Source organism: Kwoniella shandongensis, chromosome 4 (genome assembly GCF_008629635.2).
Source record: "Kwoniella shandongensis chromosome 4, complete sequence".
NCBI lineage: Eukaryota > Fungi > Basidiomycota > Tremellomycetes > Tremellales > Cryptococcaceae > Kwoniella > Kwoniella shandongensis.
In genome coordinates this window covers 1345817-1364517 of record NC_089290.1, presented here as the reverse complement: position 1 = coordinate 1364517, position 18701 = coordinate 1345817, and the positions used below count along the sequence as shown (strand labels likewise).

Genomic DNA, 18701 nt, shown 5'->3' with positions numbered 1-18701 from the left:
TCTCGTTGCATTTTGGGCATTTTGGGCTTTTCCCCCACCTTGAATGAACACTTTAGATAGACACTCGGGCTCATAACCCATTGATTCCTTCTTTTACTCGTCACACGCCACACCCAAATGGTCTATCAAGTCGATGTATTAGTACTTCATGCAATCTTTGTATCATTGCGCTTTGCTCAACAGGTGCACGTTTTCGAGTGCATGATTCATACTGCAGCCCAAAGTACTGTATGGGTGAATACGAACACTGTACGCTGTACAAACAAGACATATTCCGCAGGTGACTGTAATTCTTCTTGACACATCACTCTTTCCCCTTTATATACTTTTGTTCAGCACCCGTCCACGCCCGCATGACTCGACTACTTGACATAGTGCTTGGGATGTTCAAGCTTTTGGTGTTCACCTCCCAACTTCTCTTCTCACCCCAGTGCTAGGCTTACTGGCTCGACTCGGTAGGTGGTCGATACGAGAATACCCTTGTGAAGCTATTATCGCACCAAACAAGTCAGCTCTTGCTCCAGATACCAGACAATTAGTTTGTACTCACTCTCGCAGTAGTTCTTCTTTCTTGCCTTCATCATTGGGATCGACTTTTTCAATTGGCGGTAATCTATTACCGCATATCCAGTGCGTGTCAGTCTTCCAGCTTTAATAATCTCCGCAAAGACGCCACTCACGTCGCTCTCAACCTCGTCATCGCTCTCAATCTACTTCTCCAACTTGTGATATACTCTGCTTCGCTCGGTTCTCTCGCATCCCTGATATGGGTATATCTCGCCGCCATATCATTCGCTAGATGCGCCACATGACGAATGAACACCGGTAATGTCTCTCTTGAGACAATCTTGTGTTCTCCGACCGGAGAAAAGTCCGGTATACCAGGTGCACGTTGGACGATCACTTTGAAGTAATCGTCTCGACCCCATACAGCCCATGTATCAGCTCCTGCGATCGATGGTCCTCCTGTTCCCGCTATCGTCGTTACAGGCGCTGGTCCATGAGTATCGGGAGTCGTATGAGGGGAAATGACCACGTTAATGAAGTTGAAAGCCGTTTTAATCGTGTCGAAAGTGAAATCCTTGCCCGAATCATTGTACACGATCTTGACATAATCGTTTCCTATCAATCGTTTCTTCTTTGAGAACGTTGGATCCGTTGCGTGATTCGGCATCATCGTTGCGGTATGGAAGATCGTCTGATCAAGATCGTCCCACCAAGCATACGCATATTCACCATCCGAGTCGTCTTCCCGATTGAGACCGCCGACGAATACGTCCACTTGGCCTTTGAGTCGGATCAACCTTCCTAGTCCTGCTAAGAAGTCGAGGTATAGCGATGACCCATCGATGTTACCTAAGATCTCCGTTTCCGTTGTTTGACCAGGTCCAACATATAGCACACCCAGTTTGGAAGTATCGATAACCGGCGTCATCTCGATGTTACGCAGGGCTCGAAGATACCTTTCTTCTTTCGGGATTAAGCGACCACGGGGAACTTCGAGACTTGCATTGGGATAAGACGAGAGGAGCTCCACGGCAAGATACGCCGGATCGATAGCAACGTCCTTTCGTCTCTGGGAAGGGGTAGCTCCACTCCAGATGTATCCATGCTGAGAGCTTTGATCGAACTCTTCCTGAGGGGGGACGGTCGACTTTTGTTTCACCAGATCTTGAATCTCCTGTATTGCCCATTAAATGTTAGCTGCTACGGGTACTTTCGGCATGTAGTATTGTAAGTCCCTTACCGAAGAGTCTCCTGACATGATAGTGTTTCTGTTCGCCATCAACACCGCAGGAAGGGACGACAGATCCGCGTTGGCTTCGCCCAAACCTAGCAGCGGCACATTCTCCAACTTTGCAATGATCTCGGTAGTACCCGTTGGTCTAGTAGAAGTGATTGTTGCCCATCCACTTCTCGAATGTGATCGGATCGTCAAGATCGCTCCGCCCAGAACCCAACTTTGCGATTTCGGTGGATCATCCTCTCTCGGGTCTTGCATCACCACATCCGCCAGGAACGATGTTGACGGCCTGGGATCCGCATTCCCATAGGTGTACCTTGCCAACCAGTCAAAGCAGACTTCCGCCATCTCGTCCACCGTCACTCGTTTCGATCGACTTTGCAGTAATTTGATGATGATATGTTTGACCAGATCAGGTCGAACAGTCAACTTAAGAGCCATGAACCATACGTAAATGGAATGATAGGCAAGACCGATGACGTGTTGTGACAAGGTATAGTTCTCCCTCGCAGCAGCGGCTTTGAGATCAGGAGACTCGTCTGATCGTGCGTTGTGTTCGGCGATGTAGTCGACAACGAGTGTGAAGACATCTTTGTAATGCGCGTCGGTGAAATTGCGGAAGAGGTTCTTGTTTTGTCCAAGGGCAAGCAAGAACTCCAGTAGATGGACAGCGATACCTGACGTAAAGGTGATACCCCTCAATTTGTCGATTATAGACAGCAATCGCTTCCCCACATGAGATTCCAGTTCGAAGATACTCAAAGTCAAAGCCTGAATACAAGGCTTTGCCACGACAGTGCTCGACTCCAAGCACATTTCGAAAGCAGTGATCAGATTATCGCATTCGTCGCGGTCGAGTACGTCACGATAGCTGATCAGGATCGATAGCGATTGATACACCGCAGCGTTGACGTTCGGCCTCTTGATATACAGATGAGATTTGCATCGACGCTCGATTCGGTCATCTTGAGGTAGCGTATCGATAAGCACTCTGAGCAGAGCTTTGACTTCTTTCGTCGCTCGACCGCCTCGGAAGAAGAGCTTGTTACTGAGCTGAAGAGGGAGGAAACAAAGCACGTAGGATACTAACTCCCAATTCTGCTCGTGACGAAGAATGCCGTTCAATACTCGAACGTATTCGGAGACTGGCAACCAAACACCTTCCACTGGCGGAGCGTCCTTCACTCGTAATGAGGGATGATTGGGATCGTAGGTCAATAAGCCTTCACTAGGGAGACTATCGGCTGGCATGCTGAAAGTGAGGCTTTCAGGAACCGACCAGAGAGGATTAAATGTGTCGGATCCAGACTCAGGCGGCGGTCTCGACCGACTTCGACTACGAGTAGAAGTTGACCCTCGTTCTCGCATGGTCTCACGAGGGGAAGCAGCAATCTGTCGCAACTTCGCACGGGCTCTCGCCTCGTCGGTCTCGGCTGCGATTCGTGTTCTTTGCGTCTCTACCGCTTCTTTTGTGCGGAACAGAGTTTCGGCATACGGTTTGATTGCGACGTCGATGTTTGTCCGGAGATAGATTCGGTGTCTCGGATCTGCCCGCAGACGGAGAAGCCATTGAAGGATAGTGACCCTTGCTCGGGGACACCGCGCCGGAATAGCAGCAACCCTGGAGGTAGGGGTGTCTGTGCCAGAGTGTTCGGCGAATGGATACAGCAGACCAAGCAGGTCTCGATAGATCGTGATACATCTTGAAGAGGCAGGAGTTCGAGCGGCTTTTGCTGTAGAAGAGAAAGAATGAGGAGGGGAGAAGCAGAGTCGATTGAAAATGGTGATCAAAGCAGAGACAGCGTCGAGCGAATGGCATGCCGAGTGATTAGGCTGTTGTGACTGTACGGGCTTGGGGCTTGACTCTTCTGGACTTGCAACCGGTGGCGCCACCGCCGGCAGCTCCTTCGTTCTCGAAGGAGGTGATAGAGCGTTCATGAGCCCCTTGATTGCACTCGAGTTGGACGCAGTTGAATCTTTGGCAATGGGATGACTTGGCCTTTTCACGTCTGGCCGAGGGACATCGTCGTCCTTGCACCAGGCCGTTGATGCCAGTGATATGAGTAGGTTTCGAATAGCGTGAAAGCTACCTCCGGCCGCGGCATCCTTGACTTCTTGACTGGGTAGAGCTGAAGCGTCTTCTTCTTCCACCTCGTAGTCGTTCTTCATGGCACGCGCACTTCTTCTTTCTTCATCTCGTTCCATAGTTTCAGATACCGCAGCTCTGATCATCACAGCTAAGGCACCCCGACGGAACCAGTCCTCCGACTGCTTGAGGAGAGTCTTTTCGAGGAACGGGACAATGACTTGCGAGACGACCCATGTTCGAGATTCTGACACTTCTTCGGTTGTAGTATAGATGTCTCCGAAAAGGGTGGCCGCGAAGTTCTCTCTTGCTATCGGTAGTGTCAAATTTGACAAGAAAAGGAGATCTATGAGCTTCCATATGTTTTCAATCCACCCGGCCGTCATTGGTAGACACAGCCCCTCCCGCTGGTAGTACTCCAGAATGACCGCGGCATCGTCCTCGCTAAGATGCTCGCCGAAGAGGAAAAGAAGGTCAATGTACTTCGGATGGTAGAAGGGCGAAGCAGATGTCGCAGTTGGATGAAGTTGCTCAATAGCCGTGGGTAATTGGTGGACCACTGCATCGAATACTGCCGAAAAGGTCGATTGCTCCTCGGCAATGTGCAAGGCATATCCAGCAGTCCTGACGTGTCACTCATCAGTACATGTACGAGAGTTTGAGCGATCCACTTACAGACTGGGCAAAGCAACGGGTAGCAATGCTTTTAGAATTTCGCATGCCGACTGGCCCTCGTTCCAAATATCGCCCTTCACCGCATCGTGTGCTCCACTAAGCTCCATGCGATGTAGGTGATCCTGCAGAAGGGTGAGGACAGCATAGTCGACCGGCTGCCATCGTGCTCGTTCGACTCGTTTCTCCGGGTCCGCAAATCGTGCCGTCGAAAGTGCAGCGATCAGAGACGGGGTCAATGACGAAAGGTCGGTGGAAGGCAAGCTGCTGGGAACAGGTGAAGGATCATCAAGATGCAGAAGCAGACTCCGAGCAATGCTGTGGGTTGGAATCAGCTACCGGTCCAGGTGATTTAGCAGGCGATCAAGTTCTACGTACTATACCGCTCCTTGGACGACTTTGCAGTCGGCATCTGCCAGTCCATCGTACGTCTTTCTGAACGCCTTGGTTGCCTGCTGCTCCATGATCACTCGTAACGCATATTCTCCTCTTCGTCCGTTATTCGACCGGAACATTGTTGCTAACAACCTGTGTACCGGTATTTGGCCAGTATCTGTTTGCGCCTCATCGTCACAGACCACGCAGATACAAGCGAATCGCATGACGTCGATGAAGAGGTCCTGAGGCAGGACCGTGTTGTGGATGAAAATCTCGAGGAAAGCACATGCTGAGGGGAGGAGATATAGCCAGCGAGGAACAGGCAAAGTTGCATATTGAGGGGATGGAGATTGCACTACCGACGCTGAGGATTGCGGGGAAGTGAAGGTTGAATGTCGGACTATTCTCGAGGAAGAGGGAGTACTGAAGGTTGAGGTGACAGTGTCTTTTCGAGGTCGGGAGGATGAGACGGCTCGTCGTAAGTTGGACTCGAGGATAGGTCCAGAGCCTGACGCGTTGGGTAGTAATGAGTTGAGACTGACAATTGGTGAGGAATCTCGACGGCCTTGACTGATGTTCAGGCCGGCGAGGTCTGGGAGGTGTGGTGAGGATGCCACGATACCTTGGCTTATGAACGAGAAGATGGGTTGAAGAAGACGAGGGATATCCGTAGTAGGGTCGAAGAGCTCCAGCGAGTTTTGAACGACTGAGTGTATGAGGCTGATGATCGAGGAAGCAGCGTCCAGCGGGGTAGGGGATGGTATAGACTCGAACGGTTTAAGCTAGTGACGAACCATTAGCATAAGGTAGGGGCGATGGACAATCTACTCACCCTGATTTGACCTTTGGGTATTGAGTCTGCAGGTTGGTGACCGTTGGATTCGCACCATCTGACCCAATCAGGTCTAACCTCATCTAGAGTCCTCAATAGCCAGCCAACGAGCCCGACTAAGCCTTCAACCTGTGTCCCGCCTCTCGACAGAGATGTCAAAGTCGCAGCTTGCATAGTGATGAATTCTGTTTTGAGGTCCCCCGACGCCGCTTCAGTTGGACGGGCAATGAGAGCATATAGCGAGCGGATTGTGATGTGGTCCGGTAGAGGCACCGTTGTCTGTTCTAGAGTATATCGGATGGGAGGGGCGACTTTGATGAGTGAGTTGAGAAGACGTAGTCCGGCAATACGCAGGGCAAGATCAGACTGAGGTTGTACAAAGGCCATAGCTCGTTCATATAGCGTATTGATATCGTTGGGGGAGACTTCGGATCTCGCATCTGGCTTATCTTCGCTTGGCTGACCGTCGGCAGGAGAGGAAAACACATCTTCTGTTTCGTTGACTAGGTTATCGAGATAGATAGCTGTAGCTTTCAGGTGTTCGACCAGTTCTGGACCTGACACAGAAGCGAAGGTTGATCCTTCAGGATCCATGAGATGAATAGCTTCTTCGAGATGGAAGATTGGGGTGGGAGGTTTTGTCGTTGATCCAGAGGGGACATCGTCGGTGGATCCCTGACGTTGTGGTGGGGGGAGTGATTGATGTGCGCTGGGAGTACTAAGAGTTGACGAAGAGGGAGTGTAGTCTTCTTGTCCTGTTGAGGTTTTGGTAGTCGCGCTAGCTCGACCTAATCCCCATGCTCTTCGAGAGAAGAGACGGGGAGCAGAGGTGGATCCGCTGCTCCCCAATCCTGATCCTGAGCTTGAAGGAGCATGTTGTGGACCGGGTCGGTCTGGTATTCTGTGATAGTCGGGCATATGGGATGGACTGATATTTGTTGTGGTCAGGTATGACTAGTTAAATATGCGATATGGTATGAATTGAATGAACAGCTAAGGGCCGGGAGATGAATGCCTGCGTGTGATATCAGGGGGACTTGTAAGCATTCCCCACAATGTTGCAATGAGAGGATATTCAGAAGCCTTTGAAAAGGCGGTCTGAGCGGGAGAAGTGATGGTGAAAGTGAGAGTGGTCTGGCTCGGAGAAGAATTGGGGACTGACCGGACACCTCTGCGAGTAATCTGTTTATCGAGGGAGGAACAGCATCATCATTTCCGCATGTTTTCGAGTAAATAGAAGGATCGGTGTATCAGTTGTTGATTGCTGCCTGTGTCAAGATGATGATGTATTGCGGCTACGCTGAGGGAGAAGGTTGATGGACAATAAGTTGATAGTAATGTAACAGAATGAGATAAAGTTGAGATGCTAAGTCGGTCAGGTTGGTTTGTGATCATTAGCTGCTCTTCATTCCGGATAACCCCGACAACGGACACCGGTGACACGCTATCGATCTCGACTTTTTCTTCTGTCTCTGCATTGACATGAAAGCAACACTGTCACAACTTTTCATCAGTGCTCGGGGTCTGCACAGAGAAGCTCACATCAACTACTTACGAGCACAATGACCCGACTCGCAATCATCGCGTCGGTTCTCACACTCGCGCTCCTCTTTCTCGCGACTCCTACGAACGCGCTGTTCAACGATCCTGGTCTTTCTTACTGCAAATGTGTGTATGGTTCGAGATGGCGTGTACAACGGTGCAAGCTGATACTCTTCCCTTCTAGGTATATGCTTCACGAATTCCACGATCATACCGCTCTATCGACCTGATAATCCTGCCAAACCATGTTTATCATGTACACGTCAATTCTGTTTAGATCAGAAATTATCAATATGTAAAGGTGCCGAAGTGCCAGAGCTTGATGCGGACGTAGGGACTGGGACAGAAGGTGATGTAGAAGCGAGATGTTTCAGTGAGTTCTCCCCCTCTCCCAATTGGGTTTGACTTGGGTGGAAGAGCTGATGTCAAGAACAGAACGAGATTCGCCTAGAGATCAGTTGATCGTTACTTTCTTCTTGTTGATCGTCTTTGGCTTGTTGCTATACGCTGCGATTCGAGCCAGGTATGTCGGCTTGTATTTGTTGATTTCGTCATTGTTGAGTGACGCTAACAATCACGCGTAGATTGACCAAAGCTATCGAAGATAGAGGACGACCTCAAGATCTCCGAGAATGGAGTGAAGCGCTCCTACCTGCACCATTGCATTCATACTCAGCTTCGCTATTCCCGCGACGTCGAGATGGTGGTCTAGGATGGGGAGGCGGTGGGGGTAATGGCGGCGAGATGAGGGGTAATTCCGCAACAGGTTATGCGCCTGTGAGCGTCGGTAGCTAGATTTTGGTTCACACCTAAGGAAGGGTCTGATTGTTTATCATATTATGCATGCTACAACACATTGTCATATAGACATGGACTCGTCTCCTCTTCACGCCCTCACACTACTTTTATCGACCTCCTCGTCCACCCTTCATCTGCCTTGCAAACTTGTTGAACTTCTTGTTGTCCAACTGGATTCTAGACACGTGTTGCATTTCCTCTGCCAGATGATGTGTTCTCGATTCGGGTGCGACAGTATATTGGATATCCTGTAAAGCACGATAAGCTTCACGGTCTAGCACAACGAAACCAAGTGCAGCTCACCTTGACGATCTGTAATCTTGCACCCTTCCTCGTAGCGTTCTCCTCCAAGGCCTTCTTGATATCGAACCTCTTCTTCCTTCTTGGAGCACCGTCCTCAGCCTGACTCTGACTATATCCGCCTCCACGCGATTGACTTTCTCCCTGACTTTGGTTTTGAGATTCCACGTCGTTCTGCGATTCAACGAATTTCGATCGGAAGTTTGCTGGACGCTTGATGATAGGACGTGACCAGGCTTGAACGAGAGCATCTGCTTGCCGGTTAATAGCAGGAGTGACTCGTTTGGTTTTGGTGTAGAAAAGGACGATGGGTCCAAGACGGCATTCTTTCAGAGTGGTAGTGTCGAGGTCCATCTGCAAACGTGTCATATCAGCACACTGCTTCATCTTGCTCCCCAACGCGAACATACCTTGGGAAGTACTTCGAAGATGGCCTTTTGTATACCCACACTGGGCAGACTTCGGTCGGGCAATGGTTCTAACCACCTCTTCACAGCTTCGAGAACGCCATTATCAACGATAGACTGCCAGAGCGTGGTACTAGGCGATTGCAAATTATGTCAGCATGCGCTGTTCGCACAAGAGCAGTGTGAAACTCACTTTCTGAGAACGCCCATCACTTCGTCCAACATGGCCAACTTTGCCGTACCTGGCAACTTCGCTCTGTTCGACGCTTCATCCTTGTCCGCTGCTGCGATCATCCTATCTCTCAACCGAGCACACACTTCATCGTGATATGAGTCGACGATCTAATCCATCGGCGCAGTCAGCTTCCACGAGTAACCCGGTTGTCAAAAGCCTGGCTCACATCGCCGTCATCTTCCCCACCCTTCTTCTTCCTTCGAACGACTTTTGCCTTCTTTCCAATCGCGTCTATTCTCTGTTCGATTTCCAGTCGGCGTTCTGTTACAGGAACAGATGGTCAACATCGGTTTGATACTTCTTCGATTGGTAATAGTCAACTTACGTGTCTCAGCATCATACGCTGGTGCCGCCTCTTCATCATCATCAACGTCAACGTCTCCATCCGACTGCTCTCTTCGTTTCCTGTTAGCTTCGGCTCTTTGCTTCTTCTTCCTTCTTCGTCGTCTCCTCTCCTCCTCATCATCTTCTCCATCATCTTCCTCATCCTCGTCATCCTCATCCACATCCTCCTCGTCTCCGCTATCCCGTTTCGTCTTCTTGAATTTAGGTATTTTAGCGGGAGAAGTTGCTGTAGCGGGAACATATTGTTCTCCGTTCTCCTCGTCTTTATCCTCGTCTTCATCCTTGTCCTCATCCTCCTCCTGAGTAGCAGCTACTGCTTCGGCATCTCCGTCTCCGTCTTCGCCTTCAGCTGCTGGTCTTTTTGGGAAAGCAAGTCGACCACGAGGACGTCGCTCATCATCCGAACCGTCAGAAGCGTCAGATCCCTCTCCTCCGAAAACCTGGTTGTATAGCTCTGCTTGTTCGGGCGCTGGCGCAGCCTCGGGTGGCGGAGACGCGGACATAGTGGGGATGAAGTAAGTTTGAGAAAAGATGGAGTGGAAACTAATCAATCAATAATAAAGTCGAAAGCGAGCAGAGTGTAACTGTCAGTTCAACTGCAGCACCAAAGTGCGACGGGGGTATTTCCGTTCAGACGCGGTGAATGTGGCAATTTGACTACTGGTGCAAAGGGACTACCACAGACGGTATGCATGGCTCTTGGGCCCAGCTCAAACAGGCAGCTTCGTGGTTGACATGGTATCACTTGCCCTATAGTGTGAGCCTCATTCAAGGCCGCCTCAGCATCTCAAGCATCTCAACAGAGTCCGACCGTCGTCCAAACCTATCGGTATATTCCCTGTGGTTTGTTTGAATGTATATATACGTCCTGAACACCCGGCTTTCACCGCAGATCCTGAAGCTTCAATTTCAGGAACTGTTAGGAGCTGTAGCTCAATTGGTAGAGTGATGGATTCCAATGTATGATCTATGATCGGTCGTTGCCATCCATCGGTCGCAGGTTCGATTCCTGTCAGCTTCACTTTTTTGTCTTTTTTCACTGTCAGGAATAACCGGGATCAAAACGTGATTGTAACCTGGGTTTCTCGCGTTACCCTGTGATACACACGGATTGTCGTCTCACCTCGTTCGGTCTTGTAATGCTCATTTGGTCCTTCTGCTATTGACATACCTTCTCACCTTTTGACTACTTGTCTCCACTGCAGAAATCGTGCCGTTCGTCTCTAGCCAGCTCCTAGTTGCTAAGTCCATCATCTCCCCGCAATCGCACGGCTGCATCAGACCGATATCGCTGGAAACGTAGCTCGAACTTCATAACCTTCACCCGTTAGTATATACGCATCCAACATGGGTGTTGTAAATTACCTTGTTATGGGTGAGTACTCCCTCTTCCTTCCGAACAGAATGAACGCTTGGCTAATATGTATCCTTGACTTACAGCCGTTGCCCATCCTGTACGTCTACAAATCTATAACCATTGCGCTTAACCAAAGCATCAATCCTTGACTAACCTCACCCTTTCTCATATAGTTGGAGCTCCGAGCCATCATCAACTTTGCGATCTGGCGAGACAGTCGAGATATCAAGGATGCTACCGAGCTTTCTACTACATTCTACGACCGACCGAGTATGAAGCGATGTTGGGAATTCCTTGATTTGACAAGTAGGAGTTTCGCGAGGGTGGTCAAGGAGCTTGAAGGGGAACTTGCCAGGACGGTGCGTATCTCTCGAACGGAACCATCCTCGACCAATCCTTCGTATGATGGAACGGACCCGTGCTGATTGCCTGAGATGGATAGGTCTGCATGTTCTACCTTGTTCTCAGAGCGTTGGACACAATCGAGGATGACATGACTGTTCCCAACTCGACCAAGCTCCCTCTCCTGAGAGCGCTTCACACCAAACTTTACGAGCCCGGATGGACATTCCAGGAATCGAATGAGAAGGACAAGGTGGTGTTGAACGAATTTGATATCATCCAGAAGGAGTTTGTCACGCTTGACCCCAAGTGAGTATGCCCATATGCTGTGGGGAATATATTCGGTGGGCTTACTGACCACTGGTATTGTATCAGGTACCAAGCTGTCATTGCCGACATTTGTAAGAAGATGGGTGCCGGTATGGCCGACTTTGCAGCCCTCGCCACTCCCGAACAACCCGTTGCCGAGGTGAACACAATCGCAGACTACGACTTGTATTGTCATTACGTTGCTGGTCTCGTTGGCGAAGGTCTTTCCGGTATCTTCTCCGCCTCCGGAAAGGAGAGACCCTTCATTGCCGACCAACTCACTTTGTCGAACTCGATGGGTCTCCTCCTCCAGAAGACGAACATCTTCCGAGATTTACACGAAGACGTCCTTGAAGGTCGAGGGTTCTGGCCCAGGGCGATCTGGAGCAAGCACGGCTTTAACTCGATGAAGGAGTTGATCGATCCTGCGAGGGAGAAGGAGGCTCTGTGGGCTGCGAGTGAGATGGTCTTGGACGCCTTGAGACACGCCACCGACTCTTTGGATTACATGACTTTATTGAGAAATCAGAGTGTATTCAACTTTGTCGCCATTCCCGCTGTCATGGCCATTGCGACTCTGGAGAGGACATTCATGAACCCGAAGATGTTAAAGGGGAATGTGAAGATCAGGAGAGGAGAAATGGCCAGGGTGAGTGAAGGGACTATCATTGTGGTGCGTAATGCAATGACTAACGATTCTGTAGCTCATCCTTCGAGCAACGAACCCTCGAGATGTGTCATACATCTTCCGAGAGTATGCCCAAAGGATCCACGCAAAGGTGGCAAAGGACGATCCCAACCTTCTCAAGCTCAGTATCGCATGTGCCAAGGTAAGTCACCACCCATCTACTTGTCCCTCGTGCTAGACATGCTGATCCAAATGTATCGATCAAGATCGAGCAATGGGCCGAACACCACTACCCCTCGTTCATCACAATTGGCGGAACGGGTGGTCAAGTCGGCAGTGCTATCGACCCCAACACTAACGACGCTCGAGCTACTCTGTTCACGCGTCTCGCTCTCCAAGCTCAAGAAGCTGCGAAGAAGGCACGTCGAGACCAGATGATGGCTGAACTTCGAGCAAAGGGTATTATCAAGGAGACAACGGGAACAGAAAAGGAGGAACAGGAGAAATGGGCTGCAAGACAAGCGGAAGAGGCGACACCTTGGTTGATGATCATTGGTGTTATTGGTGGAGTTTTGGCCCTGATGGGTATCATGGGCGCAATTGTCGTCTACGCCATTTTGAAGTTCTCTGGGGACTTGTAGAAGGGAGAATCGAGGTGGAGTTAGGTGCTAATTTGAGACCGTGTTATGATTGAGCAGAGTACTCTTAGAGAGTTTTGTGAAGATATAAAAAACGTGATGAACGTCGCCGATATGTGTTTGGTTATGCATGGTTTAGCTTTCCTGTGTTCCACCTGCCATGCTATTGTTCTTCCTGCGTTGTGCTACGTTGCAGTAGATCATAACGACGACTATGGCTCTGGACCGGATGTCAATGTTATGACGCGGCAATGTCCGTCCGTTTCCGAAAAAGTTGGTGGACGTTCACGTCCGACTGTTTCAAGTGATCTTTGTTGTTGATATGCCACCTCATCGACCATTCACTATCCGATAATTGGGATGAAGGGATTCGCATTGAGGATATCGCTTAGGAGGACAGGAGTGGTCAGGCCAACTGCTGTTGCGCGAGCAAGCTCTGGTCGAGCTGTGCAATGGAGTGGAACTGTGCAACCTGGTACGTCTCCCCACATCAACAACATGCACCTGAGCATGTAGACATCACACTTCCATCGGTCCAGCTGTGACCTGACACCGAGCTCCCTACAATATGAAGCTGTATCCTGATGCACTCGACTCTTGATAGCTCGACGGTCCTATGCCACCCCCTCGTCCATCGCTAAACCACCTAAATACGGCCAACCTCACCCTTCCACTCATCCCCATCTCCTCAAAGCTGGAGAGCTTACCCCCGGTGTCCCTGCGGAGGAGTATGAAGAACGGAGGAGGAAGTTGATGGAGAGCCTGGGGGAAGGAGCGAGGGTTATTTGTATGGGTGGAACGGTCAGGCTTATGTCGCAGAGTGAGTAGGGTTTGGTCGAATCCTGTACCTTTGAGTGAACTTGTGCTGATGTAGGAGCATTTAGGTATCTTGTAAGTTCCTAATGAACACGGAAGGTTCACGTAGAAGGCCCGGGACATTGCTGATTATGCGGTGTGGACAGCTATCGTTTTAGACAAGGTGCGTTCCACAAAACCGTGGTGCATGTACTCGTTCTGACAGGGCCACTTTAGCAACCGACTTTTACTACCTGACCGGGTTTCACGAGCCAGATGCGACTCTCGTCCTAGGTACGTGCAGCTTCCAATCCAACTGCACATTTGCGTGAACCTGACCTGGTTTGCTTTCACAGAATCGCAACCGTCGTCACCGAGAGGGTACAAATACACGTTGTTTGTGCCTCCGAAAGATGCGCACGAGACATTGTGGGAAGGAGAGAGATGTGGTGTCGAAGGAGCAACGTCTATATTCGGCGCTGACGAGGTTGGTAATGAGCGTTGTGTCCTGATGTAGTCACTGACGCAGTTGCTTCTTGACGGTGCAGGCATACCCCAACACATCATTATCGACCTTCCTCCCCAACTTGCTCTCCGTATCATCAGGTCAACAGATCTATGCTGCACTCCCTCCTAAACCATCTCCCTCCGCATCATCTCAACCCTTCCATCCCCCATCACCCCGACGTCGTTCCTCGCTTCTCAAGCTATTCTCGCCCTCCTCATTCTCCTCTACCGAACTGAACCCTTCAGATCCGCCTCATCTGCTTCTCGCCGCAGCCCTGACTTCTGAACTTGCTCTCCCGCTCGAAAAACCGCTACAACAGATACGTATGGTCAAGTCGCCGATTGAGCTTCAGATGATGAAACGAGCCGCGGAGATTAGCAGTGCGGCTCATGCGAAAGTCATGAGAGCTGCCAGAGCTGGATCGAGAGAGAGGGAATTGGAGGCGATCTTCGAGTTTGAGTGTAATATGATGGGAAGTGAGAGACAGGCTTATGTACCTGTTGTGGCATCCGGGTGAGTATCCTTCTCTGCCGGTATAGAATGTGTCTGCATTGGCTGACTACCCAGTCCATCAGTGCCAACGCACTTGTTATTCACTACACGAGGAATGACTGTACCTTGGACAAAGATAATGTGAGCTGCTCATGCCCGGGGTCATACGGCAAGCCAGCTGACGTGTGTTTGTCTTAGCTTGTCCTGATAGACGCCGGATGCGAGTACAACATGTACACCTCTGACATCACCCGTACTTTCCCGGTATCAGGGAAGTTCTCAGCGCCTCAACGAGACTTGTATGAGGCCGTCCTAAACGCCCAGAAAGAATGTATACGGCGATGCAAGGTGGAAGATTCAGTGATGTTGAGCGAACTGCATCGAACGAGTAAGTGTCGGCGAGTATCTCGTCTTTCGTCTGGCTGATGAGAGTGGACAGGTTGTAGTCTGCTGTTGGAAGAGTTGAAACAGATCGGATTTAGATTGACCGTTGGAGACGTAGAGCGAACCCTCGTATGTACTTACCCTAACGGTCGGGGACGTTCCGCTGACTCCAGATGATAGTATCCGCACTTCCTTTCACATCATCTCGGTTCAGATTTGCACGACTGCCCAACTAGAGATCGCAGCGCGACGTGAGTACCTCTACCATCGTCTTGTCTCTTCTTGCGCTTACAGCGTTTCGATCAGACTGGTTGAAGGAAATGTGATATCGATTGAGCCGGGTGTTTACGTGCCTTTTGATAATCGATTCCCTACCGCATTCCATGGACTCGGAATACGAATAGAGGTGAGTTTTGAGCACGTTTCCAGTCCGTTTGACAAGCAAGCAGGGTGGTGATCTCACTCGTGCAATTGTTGTTTCGCATCATTCAGGACGAAGTGGCGTTCACCAAAGCCGGACCTATGGTTTTATCCGCCAACGCTCCGAAAGAGATTGTAGATGTAGAAGGAGCATGTCAGGGATTGCTGGATCGGACATCATGATTGCATTACAGCATACCTCGAACTACACACATACCGTACATATACATTTGTGCATGCATGCTAAGGCATTCTACCCTTGGCGAGGGTAAGAAGGAGATCTCTAACCTGGCAGATTCCCACTAACGACGCACGTTTGAGGATTGTTGCTAAAAATACCGCCACAATGTGGCACGTTCCCTCCCCACTCTATTTTCATACGTTGATCAGAACAGATCTTTCTAGTCACATTTGGCCTGCAACCTATTTTCACTGGTGAGTTGTCAATCTACTTGCAATTCAATGACAAGTGAGAGATAGGATGCCTCAATGCACGTTTTCTCGCTTGGGTGTAAAAAGGTGTGAGCCGCGCGCGACGTCGAGAGGATACGGCTGCGATCAAGCGCCAGTACAGTACAACGGACATGGCAGGACTTCGGGGCTCTCATATCTGTTGTGGAACATCTGGTTGGAGCGACTCGCCCGAACAGACTTTCGAGAATCTGGGAAAAGTACCTCGGACAGAGTAGTTGGAGCGGATAAGACGTATATATAGCGGCCACACAAAGTTGAATCTGGGAACGTAGCTTGGACCAAACGAAAGCCGATCACCTTGCAAAAGGTCATAACCATAAACCACGATGACAAGCTATCAGACGGATATCATTCCGACACTGAACCAGCTTCCTAACGAAGGTGGTCCAGCACCTATTGACGTGGATGACAATAAGAAAGAGTACTATGACGTTGGACCTGCTTCTGCTTCGTATGCGGACTCTGACGATCTGGAGATCGGTGATGGTAAAGTCACCAGTAAGTCGACCCTACCTGGCCATTCGGGGTTTGCAGCACATCACCGTGGTGGACGCTCGCTAATGGAAGTGCTTCTTGTAGGCAGGACAAGCGACTATTTTACTCTCATGGCGAGCGGATTCGCTCTCGTTTCAGACGGTTATCAAGTGAGTGTGGCGTCGTTCCCTCATCTCGGAGATTACAGTACAACCTTTGCGAACGAAATAAGCCGAGATAAGTGATGTTGATTGCTGACATGGCTCTGGTGATAGAACAACTTGGCAACCATCTTCAACCCTACTTTCGTGAGTACGCTATTCTCATCATAGCAATCAGAAGTGATGGATAGAGGCTGATCAATGCATATATCGTACGATAGAAAATCCTTTATGCCCATTATTATACCAGTGCCATCTCGACTCGAGTTAGCAATTCTTTGCTCGTCGGAGGTAAGTCAGACCGAGACTAATCAGAACACAAAGCCCATATCTATCAACGAAAAAACACCCTTGAAATGGACGGTTCCCTTGACTGACATGTGTTGCTTGACGTGCGCTCGCAGAGATCATCGGTCAAGTCGGTGTTGGTCTGATTTGCGATTTGGTCGGTCGAAAGACCGCAATGGTCGCGACTACTTTGTTGATCGTCATCGGCGGTATCTTGTCAACTGCTTCATCTGGATCTTGTGAGTATTGAGTCCTCTGTTCAAGCGATCACCAGAAAGTGAGTTTGGCTGACCTGGTGACTTTCCTCTTCAGCTGTTGCTGGAATGATGTGGATGTTGTAAGCTGCCAAAGACCGCGACGTCAGGTCGTCACAAGGGCTGACAATTGATCATCGCAGAACCGTATCTCGTGGAATGGTCGGTGTTGGGGTTGGTGGTGAATATCCAGCTTGTTCCACTTCCGCCTCGGAAGCTGCAAACGAGAAATTCGGTCGTGACAGAGGAAAGGTTTTCATCTTAGTCACCAAGTAAGTGCTCGCCGCTCTTGCCAACGTCGCAACCCAAAACATGATCGGACTGGTAGATGCTTACGCTTGTCGTCTCCCAGCCTTATGTTGTCCATTGGCGGTCCCATTGTTATTTCTATTTTCCTCCTCATTATCAACGCTGCAGGATACAAGGGTACGACGGATCATTCTGATCTCCACAAGCTTGAATACACATGGCGAATCTGTATGGGTATCGGAGTTTTCATTCCTCTCAGCGTCTTCTATTTCCGGTGAGTACTCAGCACTTTCCTACCAAACACATCAGTCCTCTTCACCGCCAATCTGTGTGACAATGCTGACGATCATAGGCCTGTTGCAGACTAAAGATGATGAACTCGAAGCTATACCGACGCAATGCTATCCGAAACAGTCCTCCGTACGGCCTCATCCTCAAGAGGTATTGGAAGACCCTCCTCGGTACCGCCGGTACTTGGTTCTTGTGAGCAGCAACCTCTTTTTTTCAATGATCTGTTAGTATTCTTACATCGTTCGTAGGTACGACTTCGTTACCTTCCCCAACGGTATTTTCAGCTCTACCATCATTGCGAGCGTCATTCCCGGCGCTGGTCTCAACAGGACCATGGAGTGAGTTGCAGTCTACCACTATTGATGAAGCATGAGCTTATGTGTGTGCTTGCTAGGTGGACTTTACTCCTCTCCGTTCTGTCCCTCCCTGGTGTCTTCATCGGTGCTTGGATCGTAAAGTAGTGAGTTGACTTCGCCTAGTATGGACAAAGGACCAAGAGCTGAGTGGACGATCAGTACCGGTCGTCGCAATCTGCTCATCATGGGTTTCTCGTGAGTCCAATCTCGTCTGAATCTGTTGAACGCCTCATCTGACGAGAAGCGCAGTGGTTACATCGTCTTCGGTCTCATCGTCGGCTGTTCATATGAGAAAATCACCAAGATTGTCCCCCTCTTCATCATCTTCTATGCCTTCATGCAATCTTCAGGTAATCTCGGACCCGGAAACATGGAGGGAACCATCAGTGCGGAGGTGAGTAACGGTCTGTCGTAGCTATATCAAGCCGTCATGCTGATCGTGCTGTACACATTAGTCATACCCCACCAGTATTAGAGGAACGTGTTACGGATTCAGTGCAGCTGTCGGTAAAGCCGGAGCTGCGATCGGAACTCAGTGTTTCACCCCTATCCAGAGTACGTGTCGTCCTTCCAACCTTCGCTACTCGGGAGTTATTGACACGACTTTCGTAGACAACCTCGGAAAGAAATACACTTTCATCATCGCTGCATGTTGTGGAGCTTTGGGCGTCGCTCTCGCCTACTTCCTCGTCGAAGATAAGACCGATGACAGACTTGAGAAGGAAGATGAGCTATGGAGACAGTATCTCGTAGAACATGGTAAAGGGGACGTGGTCATGGGTGATGGAAGTGCGGGTGAGAGGAAGGCAGAGGGGAATGTCGAGAAGGGAGAGTTGAGCTTCACGGAGTAGAGGATAGATACGGAGCAGGTATGGGTACGAGGAATTCATAGATGGGAGAGAAGGGACGACGGATGATATAGACATAATGACCTAGCCATTT

General features: G+C 49.9%; 6 protein-coding genes and 1 non-coding gene across 7 annotated transcripts; 5 read left to right on the top strand and 2 right to left on the bottom strand.

The window, feature by feature from the left end:
* Positions 1-439: 439 nt before the first annotated feature.
* Positions 440-6630, bottom strand: CI109_102529 (uncharacterized protein; the record flags this gene model as incomplete). The annotated part of the gene is made up of 7 exons (XM_032006980.1): positions 440-488; positions 551-613; positions 681-1681; positions 1748-4454; positions 4506-4820; positions 4881-5662; positions 5713-6630. 7 exons carry the CDS (start codon positions 6628-6630, stop codon positions 440-442), a joined length of 5835 nt encoding a protein of 1944 aa, XP_031858761.1.
* Positions 6631-7274: 644 nt separating this feature from the next.
* CI109_102528 (uncharacterized protein) lies at positions 7275-8049 on the top strand (the record flags this gene model as incomplete). The annotated part of the gene is made up of 4 exons (XM_032006981.1): positions 7275-7380; positions 7439-7627; positions 7690-7777; positions 7839-8049. 4 exons carry the CDS (start codon positions 7275-7277, stop codon positions 8047-8049), a joined length of 594 nt encoding a protein of 197 aa, XP_031858762.1.
* Positions 8050-8159: 110 nt separating this feature from the next.
* On the bottom strand, positions 8160-9842 carry CI109_102527 (transcription factor IWS1; the record flags this gene model as incomplete). Its single annotated transcript, XM_032006982.1, has 6 exons — positions 8160-8300; positions 8356-8706; positions 8763-8892; positions 8953-9101; positions 9161-9255; positions 9320-9842. The coding sequence occupies 6 exons, from the start codon at positions 9840-9842 to the stop codon at positions 8160-8162; spliced, it is 1389 nt and encodes a 462-aa protein (XP_031858763.1).
* A 419-nt stretch (positions 9843-10261) lies between these two features.
* CI109_102526 lies at positions 10262-10360 on the top strand. Its single transcript has one exon. It is a non-coding gene; the product is annotated as a tRNA-Trp (tRNA).
* Positions 10361-10686: 326 nt separating this feature from the next.
* CI109_102525 (farnesyl-diphosphate farnesyltransferase) lies at positions 10687-12616 on the top strand (the record flags this gene model as incomplete). The annotated part of the gene is made up of 7 exons (XM_032006983.1): positions 10687-10714; positions 10780-10793; positions 10870-11055; positions 11139-11347; positions 11414-11996; positions 12052-12177; positions 12242-12616. The coding sequence occupies 7 exons, from the start codon at positions 10687-10689 to the stop codon at positions 12614-12616; spliced, it is 1521 nt and encodes a 506-aa protein (XP_031858764.1).
* Positions 12617-12973: 357 nt separating this feature from the next.
* Positions 12974-15395, top strand: CI109_102524 (uncharacterized protein; the record flags this gene model as incomplete). The annotated part of the gene is made up of 13 exons (XM_032006984.1): positions 12974-13088; positions 13218-13433; positions 13498-13504; positions 13576-13592; positions 13646-13702; positions 13765-13895; positions 13957-14429; positions 14492-14549; positions 14607-14796; positions 14848-14921; positions 14973-15043; positions 15099-15198; positions 15285-15395. 13 exons carry the CDS (start codon positions 12974-12976, stop codon positions 15393-15395), a joined length of 1620 nt encoding a protein of 539 aa, XP_031858765.1.
* A 617-nt stretch (positions 15396-16012) lies between these two features.
* CI109_102523 (uncharacterized protein) lies at positions 16013-18610 on the top strand (the record flags this gene model as incomplete). The annotated part of the gene is made up of 15 exons (XM_032006985.1): positions 16013-16184; positions 16266-16330; positions 16436-16468; positions 16543-16612; positions 16726-16848; positions 16922-16946; positions 17007-17135; positions 17216-17386; positions 17476-17595; positions 17652-17741; positions 17798-17863; positions 17919-17954; positions 18009-18153; positions 18215-18314; positions 18372-18610. The coding sequence occupies 15 exons, from the start codon at positions 16013-16015 to the stop codon at positions 18608-18610; spliced, it is 1584 nt and encodes a 527-aa protein (XP_031858766.1).
* Positions 18611-18701: the final 91 nt, after the last annotated feature.